At 40.0% G+C, this 15,254-nt stretch overlaps 1 protein-coding gene across 3 annotated transcripts in view; it reads right to left on the reverse strand.

Annotated features, from left to right (window-relative positions):
* col12a1 (collagen type XII alpha 1 chain) overlaps window positions 1-15,254 on the reverse strand; it is a 235,328-nt gene that overhangs the window by 205,217 nt on the left and 14,857 nt on the right. For 2 of the 3 annotated variants that reach the window (XM_033026046.1, XM_033026047.1), the window contains exons 3-5: window positions 12,293-12,409; window positions 2,606-2,749; window positions 2,189-2,245 (exon numbers count right to left, since the gene is read on the reverse strand). The exons of the other annotated variant lie outside the window; for it this stretch is intronic. In XM_033026046.1, coding sequence (XP_032881937.1) covers window positions 2,189-2,245; window positions 2,606-2,749; window positions 12,293-12,409 — 318 coding nt within the window. The remainder of the gene's footprint in view (window positions 1-2,188; window positions 2,246-2,605; window positions 2,750-12,292; window positions 12,410-15,254) is intronic. 3 annotated transcript variants of the gene reach the window in all.

The following is a 15,254-nucleotide window of genomic DNA, read 5'->3' on the forward strand; positions in this document are numbered from 1 at the left end:
CACATTTATCCACATTAAACTGCCATGCATCTGCCCACTCCCCCAACCTGTCCAAGTCACCCTGCATTCTTATAGCATCCTCCTCACAGTTCATACTGCCACCCAGCGTTGTGTCATCTGCAAATTTGCTAATGTTACTTCGAATCCCTCTAAATCATTGATGTATATTGTAAATAACTGCGGCTCCAGCACCGATCCTTGCGGTGCCCCACTAGTCACTGCTTGCCATTCTGAAAGGGACACGTTAATCCCTTCACTTTGTTTCCTGTCTGCCAACCAATTTTCTATCTATGTCAGCACTCTACCCCCAATACTAATTTTGCTTATGTGGGAACTTATCAAATGCTTTCTGAAAGTCCAGGTACACTACATCCACTGGCTCTCCATTGTCCATTTTCCTAGTTACATCCTCAAAAAATTCCAAAAAATTAGTCAAGCACGATTTCCCCTTTGTAAATCCATGCCGACTCGGACCGATCCTGTTACTGCTATCCACATGTGCCGCTATTTCATCTTTTATGATTGACTCCAGCATCTTCCCCACCACCGATGTCAGGCTAACTGGGTCTATAATTCCATGTTTTCTCTCTCCCGCCTTTCTTAAAAAGTGGGACAACATTAACTACCCTCATGAATGTGATGGTGAGATTTTAAAAAATCAGCCATGATCATTGAATGGAAGAGCAGATGTATGGAGCTGAATGGGTTCTCCCTGATTCTGCTTCTTATCCTCAGGCAACATTACAAGAGATCTAAGGGGTTGGTTTTTCACTTAAAAATAGCAGTGGGTTTATGGACTGAGCTATCAGAGGAGGTGGCAGAGACTGATGCACTTACTTTGTTTAAAAGGTATTTATATATGAACTTTGATAGGAAAGGAGTAAAGGGATATGGGCCTAGTGCCAACAAATGGGGTTAGAGTAGTTAGGCTTTATGGTCCGCATGGATGAGTTGGGCCAAATGGCTAATTTCTGTGCTGTACAGCTCAATGAGAGTGTTTGAGATCACAACACAGCTTCATCCTCGCATGAAACATTGTTACTCCCACCAAAGCCAGTGTCAATTTAATAATCCAATGTTGTCTTCACCAGCCTCTCATTATAAATTGGCATTGATGAACCTGCTGCCTATGTTCCAACTGTAGTCATGTATACTATTATTTGACTGGGTAGCATGCAGAGCTAGGTAGTGGCAAAACATAAACTATTACCAAAACTACAAAATGTATTCACTCATCACCAATGTGCTTATTAGCTTTACAGTTTTGATCTTTCAACTCTATTTTAAAACTGTCAGTCTTGTTTTCAAATGCCTGCCAGTCTTTACAAATCTTCCCCTCGGCACTCCACCAATTCTGGCACATCTTCAGTTTTCTTGCATAAGTGATAGGAGCAGAATTAGGCCATTCAGCCCATCAAATCTACTCCGCCATTCAATCATGGCTGATCTATTTCTCCCTCCTCACCCCATTCTCCTGCCTTCTCCCCATAACCTAAAGAAAAAATTACTTTCCTCTGACATTAGTAGCCAAAATGATCAGCTCTCTCTATTGGAAACCTTCAATAATTTCCACCTTTCTACCTATCCCTCTGCCTTAACATCCACCACTTTGAACAAGCCTTTGGTCATCTCTCCTATTGCTTTCTGCAATTACTTTATGTCAGACTTCATTAACATTCTTGTGATGTACCCTGTTTTTTTTCCATATTTCACTTCTCATTAAATCTATGTCAGCTCACAAGGAAATCCCATTCACTCACTAATTTCCCCTGAAATGTATTGTCACCACATTCCCTTCAATTCTCCTTGGGTTCTACCAATCACCCACGGAATAGGGGTAACTTAGTGCAATCAATTAGCCTGCCAACCTGTACATCCTTGGGATGCTTGAGGAAATGGAAGTGCCCAGTCAATACCAATGCGATTGAAGGAACATAGACACAAAATGCTGGAGTAACTCAGCGAGTCAAGCAGCACCGCTGGAGAAACGAAGAGAATGTGCAAACTCCACAGATTCAGAAATGAACCCAGCTATCTGACTGTATGGGACAGCAGTTCCGATGGGTGCACTCCAAGTTATTATATTAACGTGCTACATAAATCCAAATTGTTTTTACTTTATCTTGATTTGCAAGCGACTGGGATACACATCTGAGGAGACAGAGAAGATTTAAACAATCTCACTTACTTTGTGCAAGCTCTTCTTTTTTCTCTGGCAGTTTTGTTGGTGTGCGACCTGACTGGACTACGAAGTAAAAAAAGTAAATGCATTAGCCAGCATACATAGCTATTTTTATTTTAAGCAACCAGCCACCATTATTTAAATACAGAGGATGTACAGCAGTACACTTACAGGGAATGAGTAAAACGATTATAAAGGAACAGAACCTGCCTGCCATTTAACGAGTAAAATGGTTAGAAAGGAAATGAATCTCTCTGCCAATTAATGGCTATACAGTATTTCTTGTACATTCACCCTGAGAGGATTATATAGGAAAACAAGATTTTTACTCCAAAGGATTAAATCAGTCAGGTTTTTACCGAACATTAGTTGCAGACAAGGTCTTTGTTTATTTGCAACTCATGAGATGCAGTCTTTACTTACTTGTGAACTTTCCAGAGACTGGGACACTCTCAGTGGAACTGTCAAAGGCAACCAACATAACACTGTATTCTACTTCTGGGACGAGGTCTGTAAATGTGGTTTTACTTGCACCTCGGGGCAACACACTTTCTTTTGCAGGGCCTCCTGAAGTAAAATATAGACGAAGAAAACAATAAGGAAGCATGATTTTAAACAAATCTCCCTGCAAATAATATCAGAACTTAAAGGAACACACGATCATTATCTGCCAAACAACACTAAACTTTATTAAGTAACTTAATCTGTGCAAAAGAAAACTCACTGGATAAAATGTCTCACCCATTCTATAATGTGCCTGAAGTAGAAACAGGCAGAATGTCAAATAGTTTACAGATTATCTGTCTTCAAATGGCTGAGTTGGGTTAAAATTACCCAAGCTTTTAACATGGAGAAAACAACTCAGGGCTGCAAACTAATTATTCTACACAATCAATCACTAATTGTGGATGAATTACAACCTAACTGCAGAGACACAATGCATTCAGTGATAACAACAACCTGGCAGGTGCATTCTATCTGTGTTCCACACATCTGTATTTTCGCTCCTGTCTATGCTGGGATGCAGTGAAGCCAATTTTCTCAGTACTGATTTCCCTTCCACATCAGAAGCGAACTGGGGAAATTTGAGGGCCAATTCCTCATAAGCAATCAGTAAAAGCCAGCCAGCTCACACCTGTCAGTATTGGTATCCAACAGCTTGTGTGCAGACAGACAGGATGATGCCTGGGCTAGGGTACAGGCAAATTGTGATGCAAGTAACAGAAAATAAACATGTGCAACCTGAAGCATAAAAGACAGAAGATGAGAGAGGTCCTGGTGAACTGTTGAGATGATGCAGTGCTGCCCAGTGCAGTGTTGGAATTTACTTGGCAAACAGAGTCTGGACAATTCTGCTTATTGCCACTTTATCATATTTCCTTAAGACGAAGACGGAGGTTATTGTGGTCTGTAAAATCTATGCCAACTCAAATAACAATCCTATTCCCCCTCCAATTTCCCCTGTAACCTATTGCCCCAAAATCTGATCATCTCCCCTTTACTCTGACCCTTGCCTACAGAGTAGGGCCAGTGGCCAATGGATCGACCAATGTTCATTGTTGTTCCGTTAAAATCAACAATTTATTCAAATACATTGGATGCCAGTCATGAGAAGATCCCAAATATGTATCCGGTCCCTATGTATAACAGTTATAAGATAAAATGTAAGCTTTAAAATAAGACAGAACAGAATGTCTGTTCCAAAAGGGAGGCATCCTTTGGTTGAGCCACTGAAATCTGCTCAATCAGATGTATCTTTGTGTAATGGTGCCTGGAAACCATGTGACCAGACTTCATCAAGAAACCAGGCTAATCAGTGCCAACTGATCGGTTGGGCAAATGGTTGGGTTGGGCAATCGGTTGGGCAAATGGACCACAGCCCATCATGTTATCCTTCGACTAGCTTGACAGTTGCATGCCAATGATGGAGATTCTCATCATGAGTTCATCACTACAGTCTCTGCAATAAACCTGGGCAGGAGGTGCATAATCCCCAATGAGTTTTGAAGAGTAGAGGTCTACAGTTATCTGTTCTTCCTGAGCCATAAGACACATATCATTTCTAAAATAAGACAATTCTCGATTAGCTTCCATGTGCCTCGTTCACCCTACAACATTAACACACAGAAGAGGGAATCTTGGCTAATTTTGCCTCATAATGGCATGAAGATGTTCCTGACTTAACCGCATATATCTTTCCTCCTGCCTTCTCCCTTCCCACCGCCAGTAGTTAATTCATAAAGTCAAAAGTCACAAGGAATAGGAGTAGAATTAAGCCATTCCGCCCATAAAGTCTACTCCGCCATTCAATCATGGCTGATTTAGCTCTCCCTCCTAAGCCCATTGTCCTGCCTTCTCCCCATAACCTCTGACACCTGTATTAATCAAGAATCTATCCACTGACAGCCTCCACAGCCTTCTGTGGCAAAGAATTCCACAGATTAACTGCCCTCTGACTAAATATATTTATCCTCATCTCCTTCCTTGAAGAACGTCCTTCAATTCTGAGGCTATGACCTCTAGTCCAAGACTTTCCCACTAGTAATTCAGCATCACCTCGGTAGTCTCTTCTGAAGCTATTGTTTGGATTTCACTTAGGCATAATTTTTGGATGAAAATTTTAAATGTTTGCAGATGATACAAAAACTGACCATCAGGTTGACGGTGGGGAAGAAAACTGCAGGAAATGTAGTAAATGTCATGTGAAGTATTAGTTAGCCTGCAATGGAGCACTGGTTTCAATCATGACACAAGTGAAAAAATATCCAGAAATATTGAAGAGAGGCTACCAGTAAGATGAAAGGAGATGAGCTAAGAGAAAAGATAACTGAACCACAGGATTCCTAGTCTTATAAGGAAGGCATTGGAAAGAAAGATCTGTAAATCGTGTGGGAAAGATAAACAGAATAACCTAGAAGAAGTGGAGCCGAAGACGTCATAAATATATTCAGCAGCAACTTAAAATATTTTCAGCAGGAGTAGGGATTACTTTCATGACCCACAGGAGTTTCATTATAACACCAGTGAATAAAACTGCCCCAGGAATATTGGTTATAATTTGCACTGCATACATCAAATCTAGAGCAATGTATATGTGGGTTCATTATTAATTCACACTAGCTCTTTCAATATTGTTCCCATGTTACTAGAAGGGGTGGGGTAGTGAAGAAGGTAGATGGACAGAAGTGTCTCAACCTGAAATGTCACCTATCCTTGTTCTTCAGAGATGCTGCCTGACCTGCAGTGACTCCAGAACCATGTCCTTTTAGGTAGATGGACAGGAACGATTTAGAGAGCTATGTTCCAAATGTGGGCAAATGGCACAAACTTAGATGGTGACACTAAAACAGCAAGAGACAATTGAAAAGGTAATGTTCAAAGTAGAGTCCAATGCTAATATTAGGAAAGCTAACGTGGATGGATGAGCTTCAAAGGACAAGCAAGCTTCTCTCATCTTTTGTTTTTATAAATGACTACATTTCATGCTGAAGACTTTTCAGCTTTTTTTCCACAAATGCAGTGGAAAATGTAACATCTGGAATGGATTAATGCTTCCATCATTTCCACCCCCAACTAACACTGCAGCATAGTGCTGTAAGGAATATGCATTAGGAAGAAAGATGATGGAATTCTGCCTAAATTCCATTACTTTTCTCTGCTCACACAGTTCATGCTGGAGACCACCTGTAAAGTAGTCATGAAAAGAAGCAGGTCCCTTGGTGTACGACAGATTTCACATCAGCGGCCATAAGCAGGATATGGCCTGCAAATAATTTTTCCAGAGGATGATCATTCTTGAAATCAGTCTAGACACTGGCAGTACTGGCTCCACTGATGGCTGTTACAAACTCAGAAATAAATGATGGGTTTGGCATTTTTTTCCCATTCAGATTGGGCAATGTGTGGAAAACGTTGCCAGTGAAGGCTGACAGCTCACAAGTTTGGAGATCCAGATGTGGAATCTTCCTCTTTCTGCAGTGTTGCCAATTTCTTCCCTGATGGGAACATTTAGGACTAGGACAAAAGTATCCAAAATCCATTCCAAGTTATTTCGGATTGGATTCTTATATCGGTTTTTGGATCCTGGTTGAGGTGCAATTTCAGGAGTAGGGCTGACTACCATTCTCTTTCGTCCCTCTACCAGGTGTGTTAAGTAATTCACTAAACCAGAGCAAGTATTGTAAACTAATAATAACAACCACCATCAACCACCTCTCCCATACCGAACTCCTACCCCTGCCGACAAACAGCAATTCATGTGTCCAGTGCAAGCTATACCCTCAGTCCTTTCAAGCCATCTTTATACATGCCGGGGTTACAGTCAAGCTCTTGGTGTCATAGAAACATAGAAACATAGAAACATAGAAAATAGGTGCAGGAGTAGGCCATTCGGCCCTTCGAGCCTGCACCATCATTCAATATGATCATGGCTGATCATCCAACTCAGTATCCTGTACCTGCCTTCTCTCCATACCCCCTGATCCCTTTAGCCACAAGGGCCACATCTAACTCCCTCTTAAATATAGCTAATGAACTGGCCTCAACTACCTTCTGTGGCAGAGAGTTCCTGAGATTCACCACTCTCTGTGTGAAAAATGGTTTTCTCATCTCGGTCCTAAAATATTTCCCCTTTATCCTTAAACTGTGACCCCTTGTCCTGGACTTCCCCAACATCGGGAAAAATCTTCCTGCATCTAGCCTGTCCAACCCCTTAAGAATTTTGTAAGTTTCTATAAGATCCCCCCCTCAATCTTCTAAATTCTAGCAAGTACAAGCCGAGTCTATCCAGTCTTTCTTCATATGAAAGTCCTGACATCCCAGGAATCAGTCTGTTGAACCTTCTCTGTACTCCCTCTATGGCAAGAATGGTTTTCCTCAGAAAGACGCGAAGTGTCGAGCAAAGTGTTGAGCTACATGGATTCATCTTATGACCTTATGGATAGATGTCTATCTGAATAACAAGTACAATTTCCATACCACCAATATAAATAGATATTGAAAAATATGATAATTGTAAATTCCCTACATTTATAACCATGAGATTGTGCTCATATAATTTTATGTTCCCATATTAGCTTCCGATCAATAAGTGTTATTACTAACTTCCACGTCCAATCTAATAATAGTAGCTGTTTCTTAAATTACTGCACCCTTGTTGCAATAGTCCCCACTGTATTTAAAGATAAGATCTTGACATTCAAAAATACTATTGGTATGTTAGTTTTCAAAATTGGAAGCAAGGAATATTAAGGGATATTCAGAAACAGTTGCATAAAAAACTCTGATTCCAATATTGGTCATCATGTCTTAAGATAGAGAGGTAGTTGCACTGTGCAGAATGTAACAGGCTAGCATTCCTAGGGTATGGCATGAGGGTGCAATCAATTATATAACTTATTGACAGGAAGCTAACATGAGAGTATAAAATTGTCTGATATAATGAGATTGTGATGTTTAGTATCTTGGAAAGAATTATTAAGATAGATTGAGACAATCTATTTTGCTGACTGCATCGGTAGTGAACAATAGAAGATGGGGGAGACAGGGTCTAGAACAAAAGTATACACAATCTATTCCAAGTTGAATATTTTCTCTCAAAAGTCTCAGAGTTTAGAACTTCCCATAACTGCAATAGTTGCTCACACAATAAATATTTTTTGACCTGATATTGCTGGAGCATTATGGCAAAATCAGGGCCAGTGCAATGAAACAAGTAATGAACGACAATAGCCATGACCTTACTGACTACTGAAACAGGCTTGAGGGACTGAACATTCCCAAGTTTTTTCTAGTCTTCCTTCCTGCAGGAAACTGACTGACAATTCATTTAAATTTTTTTTAAATACTTTGAATCTATTTACCTATTTATAAAGTGCGCTTATAAACTAGCATTATTTTATCGTTTTTAAACATTGGCTGCAATAGATGCAAGTGTAGATTGAAGAATGTAATTACAATCTAGGCTCCACACTATAAGCTCTGTGCTGGTCCCAAATAGAATGCCTATCCTGTAAAATAATATTTGATTATCAGGTGAGAATTTTGATTGAGAAAAGTTTTAAAAAGTAACAAACAGCCAGTATTTGGCTTTCTGAGCCTGCCTGATTTTGACTTCAATGTGAGTGAGAGCTACATATTGTTTTCTTTAAAATTTACCACAACTTCTAAGACTAGTGATTAACCTGATTTATGATATTGTCTGATTCAATGGCTGGAAACCACTGCCAATAGTAACAGCAGCTGTAAGCTAAGCATATTTGCTTGACATTCTTTTTTTTTAGGTTTATCTGCCTCAACTAATCACTTTAACACCTGCATATAAATAGCATGGAAGTTAACATGCTTTGCATGGTTCCACTTCTTTCATCAATAGAAATATGCTACCTTGTTTTTTTTGCACAAGTAAGGCTTGAATTACTGTTCCATCTGCGGGATTTTCATGGCACGTCAAGAGCACAATGAAGAGATAGACAGATGAAGGTGTTCCATTTTGCCTCAGGAAATGGTAAAATTGTCCTTCTTGAATACTGAAGATATCAAAATACTTTTCACTCATTGGCTTCCTTTGGGCATGTCAATTCAACAAGCCATAAAGCTCTCAGACTTGACCCCAGCTCTACAAAGTTAATCTAAGCAGTGGTTGCAGGCAGTGTGCATCTCAAGTCCCGGCATTGGGAGCAGACAGGAGTCATAGTTAGCACAGAAGGAGTGCACCACCTCAGAACTACTGCCCACTCATCCATTCTGTCAGACACCTTCTGCTATACCTACAGCTGAGTCTGCAGGTTCCTCACTGGCCTCACCCCAGAACTGAAGTGAAAGCAAGTCAATCTTGACATATCTACAAGATATGAGAAGGTGATGAGAAAATGGTATTGAGACAGAGGATCAACCATGATTAAATTAAATGGTGGAGCAGGCTTAAAGAGTCAAATATCCAACTCCTAGTATTACTTTATGTGCCTCTATGACTACCCAAGCCACTCCTAAGGAGAAACAAGAAAATTAATAGTTTATTTGTTTCCAAAGGGAAGGACCAGCCATGGTTCTCATGACTCCTTGACACTTTCTGGAATATTTCCATTTGTGGATCGAGGATTGCACAGAGAACTGACATTCTTAACACTTCAAATGGCTCCCATGATGGTACAGTTTGCTGATCTTCGTTGTTAAAGATCAGGGTGCACAAATGCCTTGCCTTCGAACCTTACATAGATGTTTATCATTGAGCCACCAAGACCACACATGAAGTTCATAATAAAATTAGGCTGACCTTAATAACAAAACCCAGTGTTCTGAGTTTGGATTTATCTACCAATGAGGCAACATAGCTGAGAGAAAAAAAAACTTTTACAAACCACCAGCGATCAAAAGGCTCTAACGAGCAGGTAAGAATTTTAAGTTGAAATGAAAGGGATTCTTGAGATTCATAATCATCTTAACAAGATTCAGGGCAATGTGTAGTCCATGGACCCTGGAGCTTTTCTAACTGATCAAAGAGCAGCAGTAATGGTGCAAATAGTCCTAGCAAGGAGTCAGTAACATTTGAAGAGAAATGGGAAATTTATGAGAAAAAAATTCAAACCAGTTCATTAAATAGGCTTCAGTTCCTGTGCAAAGGAAAATCCTTTTCTTAATTGCATCCATATTTTATCATTGGTGTACCGTTAACAATATCATTGTTTTGACCTGTTTCCACAACTTGCAAACAAAACCTTCTGTTATTTCATAAAACGTATATATTTTTAAAGAGCTATAAGCTTTAAATACTGTCCAAAGGCATTAAAATCAGGGAATCTCTGGAATGTACCAGTTGAACTCTTTGTCACAGTGGGGATTGTTTTTATATCAGATCTATTCATTAAGATGTGGCTCTCATCTGGGTTTACCATGCATAAGTACATTGAGGTGAGGGAACTCAGGGAGGTTAATAGTTATCAAGAAGGAACTGCAGATGCTGGAAAATCAAAGGTACACAAAAAACTGGAGAAACTCAGCGGGTGCAGCAGCATCTATGGAGCGAAGGAAATGGGCAACGTTTCGGGCCGAAACTCTTCTTCAGACTGGTCAATAGTTAATAGTTATGTCTTGAATAGAATTAATCCATGTTACAGAGGAGGAGGTGCTGGAGGTCATAAAATATATTCAAGTAGATAAATGGTCAAGTGTATCCTAGAATATTGTGGGAAGTTAGGGAAGAAATGGCAGAAATATTTGGATCATTGGTAGACATGAATGAGGGGCTAGAAGACTGGAATGGATAATGTGGGAAGATTACAAGGAAAACCCTGGGAATTACAAACCCTGGGAATTACAAAGTCTCACATCAGTGGTGGGTAAATTATTGGAGGTGACTCTGAGAAACAGGATTTAACAGCCTTTCGAAAGGCTAGGGCTGATGCAATGTGCATGTCTTGTCTCAAGAATTTGATTGAGTTTTTTAAAGAGGTGACTAAGAAGGTTGATGAGAACAGAGTGGTAGACAATGCCCACGTGAACTTTAGTAAGGCTGTTGAAAAGAAACTGCACAGTGGGCTGGTCTGCAATGTTAGATCACATGTAAACCAGGGCAAGCTGGCCGATGTGATACAAAATTGGTTTGAAAGTAGGGATCGGAGAATAGTGGTAGAGGGTTGTTTTTCAGACTGAATATCTGTAACGTGGTGTACCACAGGGATTGATGCTGGATCCACTGTTGTTCAATATTTATATTATTGATTAGTGAGTAATAGTGAAGGTAGTACGACTAGTAAGTTTGCACATAACACTAAAATTGCTGGTATAGTTGTCAGTGAAGGTTATCTGCAATCATAACGAGATCTTGCTCAACTGTGCTAATGGGCTGAGGAATGGCAGGTGGAGTTTAATTCTGATGAAAGTGAGATGCGGCAATTTGTTAGGAAAAAACCAAGGCTGGACGATAGCAAGACGTTGATGACACAGTTGGACAGATAGTAAAGAAGGTGTTTGGCATGTTTGCCTTCATTGATCAGTGTTTTGAGTACAGAAGTTGGCACATCAGGTTACATATGCACAAGATATTGGTAAGGCCACATTTGGAATAGTGTGTACAGTTCTGGACACTGTTATAGGAGGATGTCATTAAACTAGAAAAGATGCAAAATTGATTTACGAGGAAGATTTACTGTTCTAGTAGGTTTGACACAGAGGTCTTGAGTATATGAAGAAAACTGGTAGTGGTAGAGGCATGTACAATCATGACATTTAAAGGATGTTTGGACACATATGTGAATAGGGAAGGCTTGGAGGGACATGAGCAATCAAAACCACATTGGAGTCTTGGTTTGTCAACTTGTGCAGCACAGACAAGTCAAGCCAAAGGGGCCTTTTTCTATGCTTAATTCTTTGACTCTCAGTAATGATGTTCAGCTCTGCTGTCTCCACTTTACTGGGTTTGCCTCAACTAACAATCTAATTGACTTTTGGAAATATCTGTCATCAGTCAATGTGACCATGAAGCAGTTGACTATGGTAAAATCTTAACTTGTTCACCATGGCCTTTAGGGAAACAAACCTCCCAGTATACATTTCACACCTTCTTCTCCATGGCCATTGGTGGAAGCTAGTGCAGAAAGGTTACAAACGTGGGAAAGATAAAAGATCAGCTGTGATCCAAATGAATGGAGAGGCACGGGGATGCTTCATCTTGGTTCCATTTCTTGCTTCCCTCTGTTATCAGATGCATTGCATATTGTTATTTAATATAAGAAGTTCTTATATTCTGGATAAACTATCCACCAGTGCATGGAATCAGATTCAAGATTAAATCACCTTAAGTATTCTTAAGCTCTGTGTGTATTAGCCGCCAGTGCATGGAAGCAGATTCAAGAGCAACTTTCCTTGAATCTGCTCCAGGTTCAGGGTACATTTGCAATGTGGCCAATGACTTGGGTAGATTTTATCAAGAGACTGACCTGATTCTGATTCTGTCATCCTGGGACATTTTGATAGTCTTAAGTTTTTTCTTTGGGAGGGAGATAAGGGGCAGGCGGTTTTTGTAATCTTAAATCTTTCATTACAAGTTACGAAGTTATATACGTGCCACTTGTCCCCTGGTGTCTGAGGTGTCCGCAGGCGGGTCGTACTCACCAGTTGCAGATGTTAATGTCAATTTGTAGCCTCCAATTCTGTTTGGCGAACGCCTCCATGCCATTTGAACTTTACTTTCAGATAAAATTTTAAACCTGAGCTGTGAAGGAGGCTCCACTGCGGAGAGAAAAGGTAGCAAAACAAAAGGAAAGGGCGTCAGTCTCGGTCTGGACTCACGCTTTGCAAATAAAGTAAATATTTTGTATAAAATCTGTTCACAGTGCAATAGTTAAAAGCAGAGTGTGTCGAATGACAGCTAAGCGTTTGAAGACCCACATAAAATCTTTGCATAAATTTGCTTTCAACAATAGGCATTTCGAGCTTTGATGTCTATTGTTGGCAAGTAAGGACAACTATAAAACACGTGTCAGAAGCTGACGGGAACACAGAAAAATAATGACAAGTAATAAGAGCACATGGCCAACACAAACATCGGGCGTTCTGCCGCAAGGGCAGTGTACAGCGGAAAACAAAACAAAAGATCAAACACGATGAACAACAAATCAGATACGAGTACAACGGGTAAACAGATAGTGTTCAAATGGGCAAACATCTCACAGTGAACTCAAGTTCTGATTATTGCATGCTGATTCTACTCAATACAAAGCTGGTCAAATTACTGCCCATAAAAACAAGACTCACGCTGAAAGTTACACGTCGCCGTGTCAATTCGGGGTGGGAGGGTTGGGGAGGGAACTTGCAATATAAACCGGTCAGAGCTGCTGGAAGGGTCAAAAATTTTGGAGAAAAATAATTGACTTAAAAATAATCAAGGACTCATAAAACTTGTTTTAGCTTCGATGGAACTCGCTACAATAGTTCAATCAGCGGTGATCCGCAGATTATATATAATGCATTGTCACGCTTTATGCCTGGCTTCACGCGGAAACGATGAAACTGTTTTTTTTTGTAAGATCAGACGAAAAAGAAATACAAGATTTAACCCATTAAATGAACAAAAATGTAATGATTGGTGAACCAATCAATGGAAATTGACCTCAAGCGCCGGTGAGACCTGACAAACGCTACTTAAAGATCCGGACAGGGCCATGTGATCATCTGATAATTTGCGATAGCTTCTGTATTGAAATAAATCACGATAATGATTTTGTTAATCTGTACACCAGGTCACAACTGGCGATCTTCAAAACACGCACTGGTGTTTACGAAGGACCCCAGCTGGAGTTGATGTAACAGTCACTACATCTTAACAGGCAAGCTTATTATCAAATTCCACAGGCAGAGACAATGCAAGACGTTCACGGGACCTTCACAGATAAACGGAAGTGTTACTAGCAGTTGTGCTTCTGTATAATAACCAGAATCCACCTGTATTTCACGTGTACCTGATCCTACGTTGGCTTAACCCAAGAGACACAATAGACTGTTGATGCTGGATTCTTGAGGGGAAAAACACGAAACAAGCCGGCACACGGGTAGTTTCTGGGTGTCAATTGGTTTTATAATGTGGATGAAAGGAAATTATTTGCCCCATGCAAGGTGGACCGGGTGATTTTCAAGAGAGGGTCAAGTCAAGTGTCATATTGTCATATGTCCGAGATAGAACAATGAAATTCGTACTTACTTTGAAATTAGGGGGCGGTTGGGAAAATTCAATTTTTGGAGACCGGAAACCCATGAGGATTTCAAAGCTATTTATTGTAGATGAGCGTATTACACGTAGAAGTCATATGGTGGCTAGAACTCTTCTTATTCTCTGTTTTTAATCCGACCAATGTTACTCCCAGCAGGAAACAATTTGGTTGTTGTGTATTACGTCTACTGTGTATGTGAATGGGGGAGATTGATGAGTATGTGGGGAGAATAAAATGCGGTTGATGTATAATTAATGTTTGATGGTGGGCTTTAGAATGAAAATTAGGAATGTCTTTAGCCAGAGGGTGGTGAATCTGTGGTCTTCATTGTGGAGGCCATATAATTTGGGGTTTTTTTAATGCGGAGATTGATAAGTTTTTGATTAGTAAATGTGCCAAAGGTCACAGTGAGAAGGCAGGAGAATGGGGTTGAGGGGAGAAAACAGATCAACCATTGCAGAGCAGACTCTTTGGGCCGAATGGCTTAATTCCGTTCCTACGCCTTATGGTCTTATGAGCCGAATCGTCTATTTCTATGGCGGGTTGTGGTGTAACGGCTCGATTTCTCGTCAGACAGCTTCGATTAGACTTGCCCACAGTATCCTGCAGTTTTCCACCCACGTCCCTCCGAATCACTCGCAAAATACAGGAAGCCTTTTACATACAGGAGCACTGTAACAAACTGTACAGAAATAAAACGTTCTGACACAAATGGTAATATATATATATATATATATACTTTGATTAGAGATCGGTCACAGTAATTAGTGTCTCACATGTTCATGCAGATCGAAACTGAGTTGGAGCAACCCGAGTTTCACCCTCACACAACGAAAGCTTAAACACAAAAGACTTTATTCACATATTTTATAATGATATTCCAATTCTTTCATTGTGCGCATGCAGGATGTGGCTGTCCCTTTTCAAATGTGCTTCACCTGACTGGATCGATTAGCTCAGGAGGACGTGCATCAGTTTAGTTCCGTCTGACTAATGTTATTTTTTAATTCTTGAATCTACTTTAAACTGCAAAAGAAATGAAGCTTAATAATTAATTGAGGTGGATTGTTTCCTTCTGTATACATGCAACCTGAAAACGCAAGGTGCATTAAACATGCCAACGCTTGTGCTAAATCTGGAAGTCTCATCGCAATACTTGTTATAACCTCATGCACACGTTGGAGTATAATCTGAGGTTATGGAAATGTCACTTGCAAATTTATTCTTGTGTTAGTGTCCGGAACTGAGGAAAGCAGAATACCATTGTAAAATATTCTTCTTGTTTCCAAGATCAGGACAAATTTAATGCAAAGTCATACACATTGAACAAATGTTCACTTTATTTTTAATTAGCAATTTTTTTTTTG

Source organism: Amblyraja radiata, chromosome 8 (genome assembly GCF_010909765.2).
Source record: "Amblyraja radiata isolate CabotCenter1 chromosome 8, sAmbRad1.1.pri, whole genome shotgun sequence".
NCBI lineage: Eukaryota > Metazoa > Chordata > Chondrichthyes > Rajiformes > Rajidae > Amblyraja > Amblyraja radiata.